Source organism: Tympanuchus pallidicinctus, unplaced genomic scaffold (genome assembly GCF_026119805.1).
Source record: "Tympanuchus pallidicinctus isolate F22 unplaced genomic scaffold, pur_lepc_1.0 scaffold8, whole genome shotgun sequence".
NCBI lineage: Eukaryota > Metazoa > Chordata > Aves > Galliformes > Phasianidae > Tympanuchus > Tympanuchus pallidicinctus.
In genome coordinates this window covers 16784851-16805208 of record NW_026294802.1, presented here as the reverse complement: position 1 = coordinate 16805208, position 20358 = coordinate 16784851, and the positions used below count along the sequence as shown (strand labels likewise).

At 37.3% G+C, this 20358-nt stretch overlaps 1 protein-coding gene across 1 annotated transcript in view; it reads right to left on the bottom strand.

Annotated features, from left to right (window-relative positions):
• Positions 1-19823, bottom strand: part of NUP205 (nucleoporin 205) — a 44610-nt gene extending 24787 nt beyond the window's left edge. Inside the window, exons 1-15 of the mRNA XM_052669025.1 lie at positions 19584-19823; positions 16418-16560; positions 15234-15405; positions 14144-14288; positions 13081-13240; positions 11724-11952; positions 11392-11556; positions 10446-10621; positions 7488-7604; positions 5798-5935; positions 5130-5280; positions 4190-4395; positions 2717-2899; positions 1435-1485; positions 721-930 (exon numbers count right to left, since the gene is read on the bottom strand). Coding sequence (XP_052524985.1) covers positions 721-930; positions 1435-1485; positions 2717-2899; positions 4190-4395; positions 5130-5280; positions 5798-5935; positions 7488-7604; positions 10446-10621; positions 11392-11556; positions 11724-11952; positions 13081-13240; positions 14144-14288; positions 15234-15405; positions 16418-16560; positions 19584-19611 — 2274 coding nt within the window. The 5' untranslated portion in view covers positions 19612-19823. The remainder of the gene's footprint in view (positions 1-720; positions 931-1434; positions 1486-2716; positions 2900-4189; positions 4396-5129; positions 5281-5797; positions 5936-7487; positions 7605-10445; positions 10622-11391; positions 11557-11723; positions 11953-13080; positions 13241-14143; positions 14289-15233; positions 15406-16417; positions 16561-19583) is intronic.
• Between the last annotated feature and the right edge of the window lie 535 nt (positions 19824-20358).

The window sequence follows — 20358 nt, the reverse complement described above, 5'->3', positions numbered from 1 at the left end:
ATATTACGTATATGAATGCATTAAAAACAACAAGTAATAAGCAGACTATAGGTATACAGCTGGTAACAGTTCCTTAACAGCTTTCAGAATACAGTGTAGCATGTATGCTCATTCAAAAGGAAATTCAAACTCCTTGCTTCATGGTGAAAGAAACATTCACTGAATTAATAAGGAGGAAAGGACAAAAGTGACTTAGATTTCAGAATGTGTGGTTCAGAAGTCATTAGCCAATTGACTCAAATAATTTTTATCACAGAATGCATAACCTAACTATATCTAGAAATAAAAATTATTCCTTTACGAGCAGCCTGCTCTTTTAAGTAGCTGAAGGTCCATCTTCAGCAATGGATCACTCACAGTGCCAGGTTCAGTATAATTCTTACCACTTCCGTTCTAAGCTTTTTAGAAACAATCACTGTCAGAAACATTTAGCTTTTTTCACAAGGCAGTGATTTTTTTACCCTTCTTTTCCTAGGTCTTCAACACTTTCGTAGTTTATACGGGCTCCTCAGAAGTAGTTCTAATAACACGTGAGTTGAAAAATCATCTGATTACAGAATTAACTGCCCCAAGTTACCTGTGCTGGATCAAACTTGCATATAACACAGCTTTTCAAACAGATCTAAACTTCATAATCAATTCCAGATCATTTCAAATTATATATAAATGCCAATATATCCTAAAAAAAAAGAAAAAAAAGGAATTTCAAGCAAACATTACTTTTTCAGCAGCTCTTCGGTAAGCTCTGGTGCGGAATCGAAGAAACACGGAGTCCCTCAAGAACTGGAGATAGGGGTCAAAGCCTGGTGGGCGGAGACCAGCCCCCAAGTTTGAGGGGAATGAGCTCTCTACAAGTGTGCTGATGAGTCGACAGAAGGCACGGGTTAAAGGATACTCCTCACATCTGGATTCAATCTCATTCAGTTCAACCTTCCCAACAGGACAGCAAAAACAGAAAAGCAAAGATTTTGAGTGAGAAAGAAAAAACACAGGAACAAATAAGATAAAGACATAAACTATCAAACTATTCTCAGTGAATTGACTTCACTGCACTGTTGTCCAGAGAGCATCACAAACAAAGCAAAAGCAGTGAAGCAACAATACTGGCGTTTAAGTTTAGCAATACACTCTTCATTCATTTCTGAGTTATTTGGAGATACACTTCAGAATTGCACTTAGCTTTTAATAACCATTTTATTAAAATGGAACTGAATTGTATTAAGATATAGTAAAAATGTCTCAAATATAGGTAAAATCTTAAGATGAGTGCCAATAAGGAACTGGAAGGTTCAGACACTGTTCTATTACTAGTACAATGCTACACTAGATTCATAAATGTATAAAACTTCCACAAATTGTAACAAGCCTCCAAATTTACCCTGTACTCATATGCAGAAGATGAGACAGTCTGCCTAGGAACAAAGAAACTCTTACCTCAATACCAATTGCTTGTCTCTGGCCTGGAGTTCTCACTGTTTGTAATATCTTCAAAACAGAAAGAAAAGAAAACAGATAAACAATATGCTTCACATCATCAAAGCATTTCTCCATCATTCTTAACAGTAGTAAAAAGTACTCATCACCTTGTAGCTGTAAGCAGTTTTCTATATCCTCTAAAAAACTGAAAAGCTAAGATTTGTCTGTCTGGAAGGCTGAATTAGGTATTATATACTTACACACTTCTAGTTCTGCGTCCTCAAAAATCTGCATCATGTTCATTAAAAAAAAAAAGTTTTTCACTAATTTATTTTCTTCTCATAGTAGTCACAGAAAAGATATTTTCCTTATTATCTCTTTCAGCAGTATATTTTAGGGAATGTAATAAATTAGGAAGCAGAGGTGGTGAGCACTTAAAATACTACTACTATGAGATGTCATCACTGTCAGAGCCTGTCAATTAGCAATTAACAATAAGCCAGCAGTCACAGCTCGAATCTTAGAATGGCCTGGGTTGAAAAGCACCACAATGATCATCTGGTTTCAACCCCCTGCTCTGTGCAGGGTCGCCCAGCACCAGTCCAGGCTGCCCAGAGCCACATCCTGCCTGGCCTTGAATGCCTCCAGGGATGGGGCATCCACAGCCTTCTTGGCAACTTGTTCCAGTGTGTCACCATCCTCTGTGAAAACCTTCCTCCTAATCTCTAACCTAAACCTCTCCTGTCTCAGTTTAAAACCATTTCCCCTTGTTCTATCACTATCCACCCTTGTAAACAGCCATTAAATGCCTTAAGTTCTTTCAAACAAAACAGAAATGAGTCTGATCTATAATGCACACTATAATGTAATTCCATTCCCTATGATTCTTTGAGTTAACAAGACTGAAAGTATTTTCATTTGAGATCACATATATTACACATATTCTTTAAAAAAAAAACAAGCAAAAAAAAACCAAACCCACAATGGAAAAATACGTAACCTGTAAAACATTAATTATTAATAACAAACATGCAGGGAAAGAATATATTGAATATACTGGACTGTCTGTTAGAAAGTGTACAGAGCCAGTGAGATCTGAGACATAAAACCACACCATTATTTTCAAACTTGTTTCAAAATATGAACTGCCTTAACTAAGCGAAAAACCTGATGATCAATAATGGAAAAGAGAAATCAGTAGAAAATGTAATATCATTGGTACAAATGAATCATTTAAACACAATGACAATTTTATCAAACTGGGATGCTAGAGCTGTAAGCACTGAAAATCCTAAATTACCTGGGTGTATTCCAGAGATTGCCAAAGTGAAGCAGCTATTTCAGGAGATTTCCCAAAAGCAGTAAGAGTTTCCAACAATTCAGCTTTCAAAACAGGAGGAATGCTGCACTGCAGAAGTCCCAGAATGACCACCACTGGTGTCCACTGAGGGTGTTCACAAAGAGCCAAGCGAGCATTCTCACTCTGGAGTTCAACATAAAAAAAAGTTGCATGCTATAATTTTGCAGATTATTCATGATTTATAATCTCTAACTCACATTTCAGTAACAGCAGTGATAATTGCAGAGGTGCACAAAATATCAGGAGAATGGCAGACCGTTCCAATGCAAACTACTTTCATTCAACAAAAGCCCAATGTAATGATTCAAATTTTTCCTAAAATTGTACTGAAATTGCTGCTATCCATAAAGAAAACTTATGTGCATTATAACTTTGTTATAATTGCCTTTCTTTTTTTATATGGATGCACATTCATGCAACTAATCCTAAGCAAGTACCTAAATTCTATCTGGACATCAGTTAGGAACTTGCATGAAATAGTTTAAGTCTAAGAGCAGGACCATCACCGTTGTAAGCTCATTTGAGACACTGATTCACTCTGAAGCACTGGGCAATATCAAGCCTCTGGTCTCATTAAATGATAACTGCTCACATCCTCAGATGTTTACTTCTTCCTAGGTTATGGTTTGTTAGTGCTAGGATAATACTTTTTTCTCCACTCATTCAATGCTGACATGACAGTTAATGTAGGTTTCACTGAACAAATTTGGCTTTCAGGTCTCAGCATCAGCAGATAACTTTTTAAAAGCCCAATTAGTTTCACTGATCTGTCCTGTGTTTGTGCCAGTAAAATTGTGGGCATCCTGCTAAATCACAGAATTTTTAGGCTGATATTCTTCAAACTTGTAACTGCAGACCCTGGAGGGGTCTTTAATACAAAGGACTGAATTCCACAGTATCCGGAGTTATATAGGTAATTCAAAATATAAAGCCAGCTTTGCAGTTTCATTTTCTTAGATTTCCACTTCTGGCCACTCCATGGCACATTTTGCATTATTGGTTTGGGGATATTTTAAATTTAACTCCGGAGGCAAGTTTCAGAGGGATTGGTTTCCTTGCCAAGTTTCTACCATTTCTATGTAAAGTCTTCTATTATTTTTACTTTCTAGAAGTCCTTATCAGAGAACTTTCCTAGTCTCTAAGCATTTCTTTTGAATATATCTCACTTCTGAAGGACATCCTCACGACAGGAAAGTGTCAGGAAAGCGAGAAAATCAGTAACATTGGCAATGTGTTTGGTCATAGAAGTTATGTTTCATATTTGTCATACTTTTCAAGTTCCCTAATCAAATGAAAAGAGCTGCTAGGTAAATTTGCCCTGAATATCTTTTTGGTCAAGTGAACATTACAGCTGAATTATGACCTTCATGAAAAAGCAATAGATTAAAGAATAACAAATAAAATGTCACTTACCCAATTCACTATAACAGTGGTCAGCTGTAAAAAGGCAATTAACCCATCCTGCTCCTTCTGGGTGATTCCTCGGAGAGGCAGGTGACGATACTGAACGCTGTCTGCACTTGGCAAGTCTTTCCTTAAGTGTTCATGATAAAGCATCAAAGAGTGGAAAAAGTGCTCCCAGGAGACAGGGCTGCCACCTGCTCCTTGGATGTTTTCCGCTAGAAAAACAACAAAAAGGTGTCAAGATTTTTATTTTTCTTTAACTCATTCACAGGCCAACCAGGAAGGTAGTCAAATTTAAAAGGAAAACTTTCTTATCTTGACCCAACAATAAAGTTCAAAAGAAAACTATTGTTTCTGGAATGTTTCTGTTGTTTTGCTGGAAGTTGTTTTGCTTCTTTGACAAGAAAGACATGAAAGTGCTAATACAAAAAGCCAGTAGAAGCAAGTTTTCTATTTTATTAATCAGAATGTTTGTAATACTCCTGGAAAGTATTTTTCCAATTCAACCAATGCAAAATACAAAGCAATCTGTTCTTTTACAATTTCTTATACGTGTAGTATTTCTCAAAATGCTTCTGGAAAACAAAACAAAACAAACCCTTGGGAAAGATAGCTACATTTAAAATACATCTAACTTATGTTGAAGATATTACCTATTTTATATTTCACCTTGAGCTACATTAATATTTTGCATCTTGTTGTAAGCCATGCCTTTTTAAAATGCACTACTTGGCTAAGCAATTTAGTTGCTAAGGTACTCAGACAATTACTTAATCAGCCTTTTTTTTTTCCCTGAATTACATTTTCAAGCAAAACATTTCAATTTCATCTGTGTACCACTAATGCAAAGCATAAAGCCACAGTTCATTTCACAAGAGTCTTCATTTGTTATTTTATTACATTAGAAGGAAAAAGAGACAAGGAGGAGCTGAAGTGTCATTTCTCTTACCGTGACTACCACCATTGACTTTCAGCAAACTAAAGCAGTAATGAGCACACTGAGGTCCACTGGCCAGTCCCCGCAGCATTTTCAAGTATGGGATGTAAATTGTGGAAGGAAGAAGATCTCCCATTTGCCTAACAAACTTTGACAAGACAACCTAGAATAAATAAATATCAGTGTTTAAAAAAAAAAAAAACAACTGAGTATTTTAGGAAAACAGTAGGCAGGCAAAGTGAGAAAAAAGACTCTAAAGTTATCATAGGGGATGGGGGATTACACCAAAATGTGTGTAGAGGTCATCAGACAGAAAACACAAGACAGAAAACTGCAATAAAACAAAAGTTCTAAAGAGATTAATTAGACACTCTCTCAGTAAATGTATTGACAACCATGAGTGACTTGCAGTAACTCATTTTAGAGTAAGCAACAATAACCATATCCTGCAGAACAGGACATATGCAGATAAGCCACAGAGAAAAGATAATAATGTCTTCTTAGTGGCTAGCTGTAATTGTGTAATAAGGATAGCAAACTTTTTTTTTTTTTTCTTAACTCACACTATTGTGTTGCTTCAGCTTGCAACTATTATTACTTTAATTTGAAGTTAACTGTAAATACTAAAGAAAATAATGTTTTTCCACTTAAAAAATGTAAAAGTGACAAATGCAGATAACCTGGCGCTGAGGAGGTCGCTGATGAGCTACTCCAAGATATGACCCCATGATGGTAGATGTCTGCAAAGGCTCTGATGGACACCAGTATTCAAGGGCAAGTTCCAAATTAAAGGGATCCTTCCTATACAATTCAGCAATCTGTCAGAGAAAGGGGGATGACAAAAAGTATTAACTGTATAAAGATGAGAAGATTATTTCTATGAGTATTGCTTATAGGTAAGCTAAACACATCTGAAACACAAAGCATTCCACACCCGATGTTCCATTTCTTAAAAATCTGTGAAAAATGACAGCTGCTGAACAATAGCATCAGAACAAATGACAGCCAGAGAAATTAAAAAGCACGCACGTTAAACTTTCATAGCTTTGATACTTTCTATCTAATTCCTACAGATGAAAGTATTTCTGACAAAAGAGTAGCATTTCACCTTAAGCAACCATTTGCTATCTTGCATTAAAGATAAATCTTGTATTGATTTATGAACATACTAGTTGGTATCAGGATCACAAATTTTTCCTATTAAAGGAACATACAACTTCTCAGATAATTTTCGCTTCTAGCTCTTCAGATAGCTTTACTACATACCTCAGAGCTACTCACGAAAATATTTCATTAAAACCATTTCTTTCAATGCCCAACATCTTAAAGGGACAAGCAGTCCCTATGTTAAAGACTGCTATATTTAAAACTGCACACTTGTACATCTGCATGCTAGTTAGTGGGAAATACATACATGTTTTTAAATAATAAATGAACAGAAAATATAAAACACAGTCACTAAATTTAAAATTTCTTTCTGATCTTTTTTAAGTGTCATGAGGCAACTTTAGTGACTAATGTTTAACTAAACATACGGACTGTTTTCTTCCTTTTATTAAAAAAACAGGACAGTAACAAAAAGACCTTTATTCCAAAATTGGTCATAACAAGGGAAATGATAGAATTTGCAATTCCTGCATCGCACTTACTGGGGTCACCTTGCCTAGCCTTCTCTACAGCAAATACAAAATAGTCTTTCAAAAGTCTCATTACAAATACATCACACATAAGAAAGAATCATTTAAATCATTATCAGATTAATTGGCAATAATGGGGAAAAAGAACCAGTTTTCTCCCTATTTACTACAGAAAATTTTGAACAATTACAGAAAGATCAAACATTGGGTGAACAGTAAGGCATCTATACACACAGGTGTTTAGAACTTAAGTTCTTTTTGTCAGATCTTAACTTCAACAATAAGAATTTTAAGAATAAAGGTTGTTTCTGAGTTACATTAAAATAATGTGTTATTAATATATATCATATTATAATAATCTATAATATAACATATATTATGATATATTACGCTTAAGAAAACAGTTATTTTAAGGAAATCTTGCTATAAGTTATATTATAGATATGTAACATTTTCTACAACAACAACAGCTCAATAATTTTTCCACCAGGAGAAACAATGCAGTATTTACTCACTAAACAGGAAAGAACTGATGCTTCAACATCAGAAGGCAGGGCAGTACACTCTTTCCACAAAAACTTACAACAAGGGTCAATGCTTATGTAAGAAAACAAATTCAATCCAAAGAGGGCAAGACCCAGCACTGAAGTTTATCATTTATACACAGGCTTTCTGATGAATAAGGAAAGTGATACTTTTTTCCTATGATAATTCAAAAGAAAATAGGGCTTACTAAAAGCATTAAATGCTCCAGATCTCTCCGAAGAGAAATAGGCGGATCGTTGCCCATCTGAATACTCATGTGGATCATGCGAGCATCTTCATCAGCACGGTTTCTCAGCTGCTTCACCTATGCAATTTAAGAATTGGAGAAAAATACCATTCTGTATTTAGCTAAGAATGAGATACAATAGCAGAAATAACGAAATTCTAAAATTCCATTGATTTATTTATAACACATCCTACATTCAAAGATTTGTTCCGTCACATTTTTACCGCCAAGGCTCTGACTTCACCAGATGCCCTGGTTTGGCTGTAAAAGGTAAATCCTTTTTTTTTTTTTTATTTTGAGAGCAAGCTAAAGTTAACCAGATTTCACAGAATGTTTGGCTGTGATCCAAAGGGAGTAAAGAGTATTAGAAAATACCAGGAAATACTGTCTTCTATAGAAAGATCTCTGGAGTGCACCTTTCTTAGCAGCCTAAGGCTACTTCTAAATACAGCTAGTTTATCTTTTAAAAAGTTTTGGATTGGTGCAATTGCTTTGGATGGAGGAATAATGTCTATATCAACTAATAGCATTACAATAAAAAAAAAAACGAAGCAATGAGGAAAAAAAAAAAAAACAACAGTATTTTAGTCAGTCCTGCAAAATTACCAAAAAACAAAAGTGCCAAAAATACCAGTTACTTAAAAAAAAAAAAGAAAAAACAACAACAAAAAAAAGGATTTAATTTTGTTGCCAAAAAGCCTTTCACAAAGCACGCCATGGGATAAAAAAGCCATGGGATAAAAGCTCAGTTCTGTTAAACAAAGATTGAGAAGCAGCCAATTCCACACACCGCAAATTAAAATGCACTGATGCCCAACAGAGATAAGTTCACAGCTCTATAATATAACTTGAATTACAGAACTGGATTATCAGCTAAAGAACTGAGTTGTCTCAGAAAGTCAGTTAAAATTAGGGGTAACTATGAAAGGGTAAGAGCAAAGTATCTAAACCAGTATACTAACAAAACCAATACATGGACAAAACAGTGATGGTAAGTGAAATAGTGAATTATCTAAGTTACTAAAGCTAACTGTAAAATTGTGAGTGTAATGCAGTCAACCAAAAGATTTATCCAAACCATCACTGACAAGCAGCAAATGTACTAGAACTATACAGAAGATTTAATAAAATGCCAAGTTACAGATTTAAATAAAACTAAACAAAGATTATAAATGTCTTAATAGAAAAGGGACCCTGCAAAGCAAACATTTCTATTTCCCTAAAAATTGAGACTCAGTAGAAATAACTCAAAAGCTAAGTACTGAATAACTGTAGCTGAACAAAAGAATCCTTTCTACAGCTACATCCTAATTGCCTGCCAATGATTCTTTCCCCTAAAACAACTGGCACTGGCCTCTGTCAAGCAGGAATATGAGCCAGTGTTCAGAATTTTGTCCATGGACTTCTTACAAAATCCTATTTCTAGTGAAGAATCTCTCTTCATAATTAGGCATGAAGTGCAACAAACCACAGGTCTGAACCAAAGTAAAAAACCTGAAGTACTCTTCCTAGAGCCTGCCATTCCATTGTTCAACAAAGAGAGACACAATAACAAACTAACAAACAGCCTTGGGGTTTTCATGCAGCTCTCTGAGATACAGGAAACGGGGCCAGATGCGCAACTATGAAGTCAGCTACTTGAGCCTGAGTCAGTCCCCAGCTCTTCCACCTCCATTCAAATAATCTGCCCATATCTCTTCCATGAAATTTGGTACAAACACAAGAACATATTTCATCTGTGGTGAAACACTGCTCTCCTCAAAACTACCTCATAAAAAAGAAAAGCCATCATAAAAAAGTTCCCAGATTCAAACGTGTTAGCACCTGATTGTTCGAGGAACTTTCATAACATACACCTCACATACTGCTCATCTACTCAAAATATTCCTAAGGGCTACTGCTTCTGTATTACAGAAGACACCACTGTAGGCAGCCTTCAAACAAAGTCCAAAGTCTGTTACAACGCAGTAAGTTTTGTACGCAGGCAACCACTGCAGCAGAAGTACGCTGCTAAAGTTATCTACAAAATTTTGCTTGAAATGACATTTGTTCTATGGATATTCTGTGAGTTAAACAGACAGCTTCAGAAAACAACACATAAAACCAACAGATTATAAGTTAGGATTAAAGATAAAAGCTATCTCCAGCTTGATTATATGTGCACTCAGAGATTCTCAAGGCTCAAATAATGTGTTCCTGCCAATATTGTTCATTGTAAACTGGCAGAACGAGAACATAATGTATTTTAAAATCCTCCTTCTTTTCCCTCATTGAAAGAAGTAATTATTTGCAACTCCAGTTACAGCTCACCACAATGAAGGTCACAAAATAAAGCTTCTATCAATTAAATAAAAGTATTTCCATAGAATTTTAATTTTCCATGCCCAGATATGAGCTCTTACACAAATAAAACTGTTGTAACTGCTTCAAACTTTTTAAAACCCTTTTGCAGCATTTCTGTTCTAGCTCTTCAACCAACAACTGGTGGTACTGAAAGAAACAGCAGAATCCTTCCCTTTAAACATGCAAAAGTTTGTCAGTAGAAGAATGAAATAAACAATGAAGGACAAAAACAGTCTGTTCCTTTAGGTTATACTACTGCCTGTATCAGAAGAGAAAAAAAAAGATAAAAAGTACACATAGCGCCAACAACCTCAGAATTCATTTAGATTCTGAGCATTTAAAACAAAACCAAACCACAACCACCACAATAGCTTGCTTTGCAAATCTCACCACACTGAAATAAAACATGGTTTTTAAAGTGCTTCACTGTGGAAAACAAATCCCAAATGTTATGGATTCCACAAAAGAGTTTTGAAGGCTGATGTCAAGATTCTCTACATTTTCTGACCTAAGTTTTGAACTATAGAAGCCATGGCCACATTCCTCAAGAACTGCTATTTGCAGAAAAAAGCTTACTTTCATTGGCATGAGCGCAAGGAAGTCTGTGACGAGGTTATGAATCTTGCGAATGTAAAACTCCTCCTGGTAGAAATTTTCAGATCCCACAACAGATTCCGTCAGGAACAGAAAGACATTATCAGCAACCGCTAGCTCTGCCATGGCTTCATCTGCCTCAGTGAATTCTGCAAGAGCTGAGCGATTGAAAAAGTATAAATTACAGCATTCAGAAAAAATAAATCACAACTATCTGTTAACAAAGTAACATATTTCAGAATATCTGTCTGAAAAACAAGCCAGCATGCTTCTATCCACTAAGCCTTTTTTCCACTGCACAGGAAAACTCCAGACTAGAAAAGACAATTTAATGTAGGGTAGTAGTTTCAATTTTCTTCTGCAAGTAAGATAAAGAGCATAATGCGTTTACCTCACCAAATCTAAGGCTGTGAACTAAGAAGTACAAACCAACTTTAATTTAACGTAAATTACAACGTTTACAATTTCTTTAACAAATATTCTGTAGAAGACTGGATTCTGACTTAGTAGGGAACATGGACAGCTTGTGAAGTACAGGAGAAAAAAAAAAAAAAAAGAAGAGATCTGTCCTCTTAAGATACTGAGGTTTAGTATCTCCAGAGGCAAAAAGTCATAAACATGAATCTATTTTTAATTTCAGTTTCAAGTTCTATTAAAGCAGATAAGATGCAATTTTTCACATTTTTCAATGTATTAAAATCCCTTTCACTTCAATGAGACACTATACAATATTAATGTCTAATGACTAATGATTTCTAAATCTGTGTACGTATCAGAGCAACAACCAAATGCACACACTGAGAAAGCTTAGCAGGAGTGTCAACAGCAGCTTTATCACAAAAGCAAATACCAGTGCTTCTAGAAGTCAACATACTTTGACTTGCAAGCTCAGAATAATGAAGTGCAGCGACTGACTGTGGTAATTTACCTGTCACATCAGACAACTGGGATATTCCTCGTAAAGCCAGTGCCCAGGCTAATCTAACCGTCGCTTGTAAGCCTGGTAGTTTCCAAGGCTGAGACTCCTGAAGACGAGTGTGTATTGTTGCTATGTACTGTCTTTCTGCTAGTAGAGGGAGCCGGTGCATCAGATCTTGAAGAAAAACAAAGCCACAAAGGCAACACCATCACCCCGTGAACGTGGAAACAAACATGCAAAATTCTACCAATTTGTTATAAACAAATAACAAAACTGGTTAAATAACAGTGTATCCATCTGCACAGTATAACCTCCCTGAGAAAGAGATCTGTCAGCGTTACCTTCACGATCCTCTGTGCCTTGTTCCAGAAAGCTGACATCAAAGCAGTAGAGGAGTGCCATGAGAAGAGACAAGTTGACGCTGTCCAACGAGCCATCAGCTTCTACTGTTACTTTCTCCAAGTAACTTATGAGGATTAGGGTGTCATCCTTACTCAACGGTGACTGGCAGGTCCAGACAAAGAGACTTTCAGCCAAGGACTGTCGGCATTCTTTGATGAGATCAGAAACCTTTTCAAAAGAAATAAGAGTATATAAATGTACTAGCAATAAGAGCATATAAATGTATTAGCAACACAATGAATTTGACTTTTGCAGTCAATTATTATGACTACAGTAAGTGAAAAACAACTCTAAAAACAGCAGGAGACAATGCTGATATTTTTTTTGTTGTTGAACAACAAAAGACACATTTTTTCCTGTTAAATGCCTTCATACTTCCTGCCATTTCATGTGAGGTGTGACACGATATCTCTGATTGTGACAATATGCAAACCAGCATGACAGTCAAAGTCCAGAGGTATGAATCTACACAGAATTTTTGCAGCAATAAACGCAGTACATACAGAAAACTACAAGGAAATTCTTTGCATAGTTTCTACATAAGTAGCAAAAATATAAAACTGGTTACTTGGCAGAAAATAAATTAACTGATTACATCATAGAATAATTTTTAGATACATCACATATCAGAAAGAGCAGGAGATAAAATATTTAAATGTTTAAAATCTTCCTATTGCAAATACACCCTACTGCTAGTTCTAGTCTCAATTAATTCCAGGGAGTACAAAAACGAGACCTAGTTTTCAAGCAGTTTTTAATGCTTACAATTTGAGATGCTTCTGATCACATTAACATAAATGGATAATTAAAAAATGAATTATTTGCCTGACTAGACCTGGTTTCATTCCGTTCTAAACATTTGTGAATTTTATTTTTCTATTTTTATTGTATTCTACTCCTTTTTTTTTTTTTCTTAGTGGTGGTAATGTTGGTGATGAAAGCAGGTGGTTAAATTTACTCCTAAGAATAAAATAGCAAAAGAAAATTTCATTACATATAAACATTACATTTTCTTGTATACAGCCCTTAATTCGTCTTCTTCGTTAAAGATAATGTGTGTCCTAATAAAAAGGAGGAACACAGAAACAGAAATGCTGGTAGTAATTTGGATTACTACCAAGTAAGTATGAGTAACTACCTTTGTGTCTCAAATAATAACCATGCTTCCAAAGGTAGAGAAAAGAAACCAGAAAGTAGGGAGAAAAAAAAAAATCAATCTTTATCTCCTTGTGGTCTAACGACATTTTGCCCTGTGTGGTCATTTGGAAGAATAATTACACTCAGTCTCCTCTTTACCTCTTTGCGATGTTTCTCACTGCCCAATCCTCGCTCCCTCTGGAGTTTATCAAATTCATGGTTTAAATCAATTTGAGACACGAGTGTGAGGATTTTCTGAGTCAAACCCTGCTCCATTAGGTCATCTGTAAAGCGTGTTGTCATGGACACTAGCTCTTGACTGTAACAGAGAGAAATATAAATTTAACAATTAATCATATTATTCTCAGTCCCAGAGGAATTCTAAAACAATGAATCCCATCAACTGCATATGCTAGCTGACATAAAATGTACACCTACATTATACATATAAAATAATCAAATGTACATCAGGGATGAGTAAGCAGCGCTCTCAAAACACGCTGAATGGATACAAAGTCTGTAGGTAACTAGGTTCAAGAACATGGAATATGAGGAGAGTACAACATGGATTAGGTAGGTTAAGATTTCTATCAAAAGGCAAAAGTATTTTATATAAGATGTACATAATTCATAAGCTCACATTTGCTCTTTCTCACTAGCAAATGCATTTGTCCAATTATATACAACCTTCAGAAGCAGCAAAATTTTTAAAGCAATACTTTCTTTTAAGTTGCAGAATTTAAGTTTATGCCATAACACACTATTTTATTCTTTCTCTATTTAAGCAATCACTGTGCACTGGAACTAAAGAGTGCATAATGGTTTTAGTCAAAAAAAAACATTATGCTCGCCAGTGGACAGTGCATCCATTTTAAGTAGAGGCAGCAGTACAATTCTCTGCTTGTGGGATGTGGGAAGTCAGAACACAGCACAGGCAGAAATTCAGTCTCTCAAATACTGAGTAATCATCACTGGTTTGAGCAGCACTAACTGGGAGGGTGTGTGGAGCAAAACACTGCTAAAAGCTGAAGCAGTATGAAAGAACTGAAAATAAAATGGGTATCCTCATAATCTGTTATGTGTATCACTAAGACAAAGAACGTTATGTTTAAGCATGAAAGCTACAGCATTCGGTTATAAGTAAGACAAACCTGAGAATATCTGCATTCCCACAAGTCTAAACCATTTAAAAGCATTAAAAGTAGCTAACCCTAATACAGACCTGAGTTCCAATGTCCAAGTCTTGCCTTGGCGTGACTGGATGAGGGTTCGTAGTGAATTAGCTATGCATCTTTTTCCATCCCAGTACAACAGCACAGCCACAAGACCTCTTGTAAGGCCAGGAAAATGAGGTTGCTGGTGTTCTCCTATTGAGTGAAAATGCACAGAATATCCAAGGAAATTTGAGCATACGCATTTTGATAACAGCTTTGCATCGCTTTATTTCTAATTGAAACATAAACATAGCATTCAAGGCAAGCATTGTTACCATCACTTCGACTTGTTTCAGGTGTTTCCAAGAAATTATAGGTATTTTGGATGATATTAAAACTCATATTCAACTACTAAAAATTTCACAAGCTTAAGAGTAGAAGTGCACGTCAATAAATAACCGAGTTCAAACGGTATTTGCAATATCTGCCTATCTTAATAACCAGTCCAAGCTAATTACCAGAAAAATATTTTTTTTCTGTTCAAAATGGAATTTTCTGCCTCAATTTACATAAAAACAAACAAGTTCCAAACAGAAATTGAGACTGGCTTCAAAGTGTCTTTCCAAACGTGACAAAACTAACAAGCCATTTCCTTATGAATTTGAAAAAAAGTTAATGATGAACCTAACTAATAATGATAATTAAGATATTATATTTTAATAACATTGAAATCAATTTTTTATCTGGAAGACTCTTTCCAGAATACATCCCTTATTAATCATTTATTAGATTATAACTAAATGCAGCTACATAATAATACGTAACTAATACATAATTTCCAGAACCAAGGTCTACTTTTAAACTATTTAAATTATTTTAAAACTATGCTTAAGTTCAGTGATAGACAAATAAATTATTTAAAAAAAATCATGTTACCCCCTTTTGCAAAATCTGCATAAGATATAAACATAAAAGTTCAGAACACTGCCTTTATGTTAAATGATAGCAGGTAGTAGAGTTCACTTTAAGACCATTCTAGATGTTAGGAAAGTCAGGTCTTGACAGAATCATGCATTCATGTTAAGCATCACTTAAGATAAAAAGGAAGACTCTATTTAAGCTGGCTTTGTCCAGCTCTTAAATATTTTCCCTTCTCACCAGCTAGAAGAAGCTCAACAGCTGCCAACTCTCCAATATCAAAGAGGTCACTGAGGATAAAGGCTTCTCTGATGAGTTGCTCTGGCAAAAGCCTGGTTCCCTGCTGACCTTGGATAGCAACCCCTTCTGTACTTGCTTTCTGAACTTTCTCGTGCTGCTGAACATTCTTTGGCTGGAAGAGAAACAAGCATCGGAAGTTATTCAAAATGGCAAGTTGAAAAACTGAATGAAGCTTTACACTTTAATCCTTCCTCACAAATACAGTTCTGACAGGTTAGATTGTCATCTTAAAAACAAAGGCAGCATTTCTAAACACGAAGATACCAAAGGCATCCTAAGAATGCTTAACACTTGCACAGCAATGGTCTTGTAGTTAGAACATAGCAAAAACAGTATTATACAATCATTGTTAACTTACTGAAAATAACAGAGCTGAAAATTAAATTTTGATAAAATTCTCTACAGAAATTAGTATCAGTTCAATGAAAGATACCAGGAACGTTGATCAGAACTGCTGCTTTTCTCCAGATCACTATTTTCTACATCATAATTTTTTCTCTTAAACTCAGACACTCAAATATGCAGACAAATCTCCATATCTCACTGTTAAATTTTCTGATCTACCAGTCTTGTAAAGCTATACACTACTTCAGAAGTAACAATAGAAGACATTTACAGCTATTACCTTGTGATCCACTAGCCAGGAAGCAGTGAAATTTTTCAAATCATCTCATGCTCTGAGCAAGTTATATTGTATATTTCATAAACTCACATGTTTACCTGTTCAGCAGGCTCATTCATCTAACCGACTGAAGCACGAGCAAGGACCAAAGCCAGAAGAAATAGCTTTGTGCTTCATTTCAGACAAACGAGAGTACTTGGGAAAAAGCAACACTGAACCAATGGATAATCAGATGCTCTTACTGTTCCTTTCAAAACATTCAAGTAATCAGAAGAAAAATGTTACAGTTACCCTCTACAAGAGGCAAAATAACATGTATTTTTCAAGCTATTTCTCTTCATAGAACAGAACAAGATTTCTGTAAGACATTTGTGTAATGTACTGTAAAAATGCAGAATAAAAAGCACAGTCAGTGCCTAAATAGTATGCAGTACAGTACAACAGTACAAAACAGTAAATCATCGGTTCTCCAAATCATTCTGCAAGAGCATTAGTCCAGTACCGGATTTCTGAAGAGAGAAATGAAGTCAGATCTGTGTTTCTTTAAGACCTGGTCGAGGCGATGAATAGCTTCAGGTTGCCTTTTCCAAATGGCATTCATTACAGTCTGCCATATGTCCTTATATGGACCCCACAAGCTGGCAGCTAAAAGGAAAAAAACATTGTCAGAAATAAAAATAGAAATTTTTAAAAATAGAAAGAAATAAAACAAAAAGGAAAAGCATTTGAAATAGGAAGAATTCTTCATATAGTATTTTCAATAGGCTTTTTTTAGTGACAGTCCCAGCTTGACAAGTATGGATTGTTACACATACCAAGCAAAATATATTTTGCCTTCTACAGTACACAAAACAACAATCATCTAGTATAAAACCTAATTGATTTAGAGATTTAGAGAAACAGACAAGATGATGCAAGCAGGTAAGTTTTGGGGCTGAAAATCACCGCCTTGTGTCCTTATATACCTAAGAAATTCAACAAACTTCAGTAAGATTAAAGAATAAGTACAAACTGAGCAGCAGAACTTGAAGCTGAATGAAATTCAGCAAGGCAGGCTTCCTGCTTTCTGTTCTTGGTAGAATGACCAAAACAATGAAATACTCAATAAGGGAGACTATGAGCAAACAATTGTGCTATCCAAACGTGATGCATCATCAGACTATGCAGAATAAAATATCATAAGTATAAAGACAACGTTATATAAGTACTAGAAATCATAAACCTAAAGACATTTTTACATTTGTTCACCCTTCTCACTCCAATTAAAAAAAAAAATACTTTGGATTCATAACACATTTGCTGCTATCATTCTGCATCAGTTTCTTAAAGATGTGAATTTGCTTTAATAGAAATAGATCAGCACAAATAATTACCTCAGTACATTGAGAAGAGACTAGGTTATTTCTGGAAGCCAGCAATCACAAATTTAAGTCAAGTCTGACCCTATTGCAGAATCTCTCCTCCTCCTCAATACTGAAAAGGAGTTTCCTTTGCATACTCCAAACCCGAATTCAGTACTACAGCTGTCAGTACTCACTAGAAGCAGCATCATTCACAAACCAAAGCTTGCAGTATGAAGACTACATTAAAATTTTCCCCATGAGCCTCAGGTCTCATGAAAACAGTATGCCAACCTATTCCTCAGACTTCTAGCAGTATCACCCTGTACAGTGACAACTGCCACCTAGAATTAACAGCCCACTAAAAAAAACAGAGAGAAAAGAAACACTCAAGATTATAAGGCCCACATTACAAGAAGTACCAAAATGTTTCCCTTGTTAAGGATCATCTGTAATCATGGAAGTTTCAGATTCTACACACAAGACACTACCAAAAGAATGATCATATCTATAACCCAGTTTGCTCTGTGACAGGCATAAACTATATAAGCACAAAGATGTGCAGAGAAAGGTATAAACAACCAGGATGAAAATCAACTGGGTCATTTTCCTTCATCTAGTGACCATACTAACTTTTGAAAAACTGTTATTCCAGTTTTAGGACTGTCCATCCTACCAGGGTATGCAAGAACAAGCTGGGCTGCTTCTTTTGACAACAGTAGCTGATGCTTATGCCTGAACTTTCTGTGAAGCTACAGATTTGTCCCTGCTAGGTCTGTACTGTACAAACAACACATGATAATCTAAGGCAAAATCTCCATTAGTTCTAATGCTACATCTGGCTTAATTTTTATCTTGTCTTTCGTGTACAAGTTTCCACCTTCTGCATCTATTTTTCTTTTACCTGTAAGGCTAAAGAATTAGTTGTACAAATTACGTAACAAGAAAGTCTAGACCCACCTGAATTATACCATTTTCACTTTAACAAAAGTCACTGTTCAGACTCTGGGGGATTGTAGGAATAGTCACCCATCCTTCACCCTCAGATGAAGACTGTTTTATTAACATTTTCTGAGGTGGGGACACAGGGTGTAATTGTTTCATTTAGATCAAGACACCTTTTATGTAAGTCGATTCCTTGCTTGATGTGGGAGTTGAGCATTTAAAATCTGATGGCTTTATTAGGTGCCTCACTATGACATACACTACTTTCTGGCCGTACCCACATTCTAGTAGTCATAGTCACAATCGCTTTTCAGAATGTCTCTGTACTTTCTATTTTAACTTAGTTCAAGTCTAGCAAATGCAAAGTCCTGCACCTGAGAGTGAATAACTATGCAACAATACAGGCTGGAGAAGGCAACTTTACAGTAAAGCACCCATGTGTCCTGGCAGACAAGAAGTTGAACATCCTCACAGAAGGGGCAGCCTCTGCACACAAGTGATCTCTGAGACAGTACTGCTCCAGCTCCAGTACTGTGCTGAGTTTTGGGCTTTCCAGACCAAGCAAGACAATGAAGTAGGCAGGCAGAGAACATAAGGAATGAGGAGAAGGCTGAAAGAACTGCCATTCTTCAGTCTTAAGAATAAAAGGCTAACGGGGGAACAGCAGCTTGTTCTCTTCAACTACCTAGTGGCACTGAGCACAGAAAATAAAAAGATAATCCAGGAGAAGAATTAGCTCTCATGAATGAAATTACCACGAGGGCTGTCAAACATTTGAGCAGAGGCCCACAGTGTTTTCTGGGAGAATCCCCATCCTCAGAAACGCCCAAAACTCATTCGGATCAAAGCCCCAGGCTGCTGCACTAAGCTGGCCCTGCTTCAGAGGGGAGGTGCTAGACCGTATGACAAGGAATCACAGAACATCCTGAGCTGGAAGAGACCCATAAAGGTCACCAAATCCAACTCCTGGCTCTACACAGCACCACTCAAAGATCAGACGTAGCTCTCGGTTTGGTGGTTGTTCTCGTTTGGTTTGTCTGCTGTTTGTTTTTTTTTTGTTGGTTGGGCTTTTTTGCATTTTATTACACATGCTATTAAGAGCGCAGTACAAACTCACTAAGTTAGCACAGCCCACCCCGAACCGAGCGGCCGCTCTCAGCAGCACCCGGGCAGGGAGGCAGCTCGCACCTTCCGCAGCGCTGACGGCCGGGCCAGGCCCGCACGGAGCCCTCCCTCCCCACCCCGGCGGTCCCGAGAACCGGGTGCCTCGCTATTCTCTCCCGTCCGGCGCGGGGCGGGCGGAACTCGGCCACTCGCCCAGCAAAGCCGCGCCCGGCGCCGCCACCCAGAAATGCGAGGATGGGCTGAGCGGGTTCCTCTTACCCGAATTTACCGCCAACGGCGCCGCCATCTTGGCGAGAGGAGGCGCGGGCCGCCGCCGCCGCACCCGCAGAAGGCCCACGGGGCGCGGGGCTGACTTCGGCGGCGCCTCCGGAGAGTAGGGGAGCGCCGCTCCGCTCCGCTCGCCTCCCTGCCAGACGGGGCGAGGTCCCGCAGCCGCTCCCACCCCGGTGCTTGTGAGGATCAGCGAACGCCGTTTCACAGCGCTTCACGCCGGCAGCGGCAGCCCGTGGCCGCCGTGCGGCGGGGCCTAAACCCTACGCCGTGGCCTGACGGGAGTTGTAGGCGCGCCGCGGCCGTCCGCCGGCTGCGGCAAAGAGAAGGGGAAGGCCGAGGCTCGGCTAGAGTCGTCCCGCTGCCCGCGGGAGGGCGGCCAAGAGCGCGGGGCGGCTCGGCTCCTGCCGATGCACGGAGAGCGCCGTATTGCGTGCTACGCTTCCGGATTCCTTCGTGTAATGTAAATAATGAAGTCACCTTTATTTCATTCATTTCCTCATTCAGGAATGGGGATTCTTATCGTGCTACAGGAGATCTTCCGTGTCCCACCCGTGTTAATTACAGAAGGGTGCCTGAAGTCAGTTTCTGCAGCAGGGTGTTAGTATAACGTTCTCTTCATGAAAAAAAAAATATGCTGTTTTTCTTTTCTTTTCCCCCAGACAAGAGTGGTTTGTGTTTCTATGTCTGCAAAGTGAAGTCTTCGTGAAAATAATTCGTAAATGTTCTGCGGTGCTTATTTTGACCCTTATTTAAAATACAG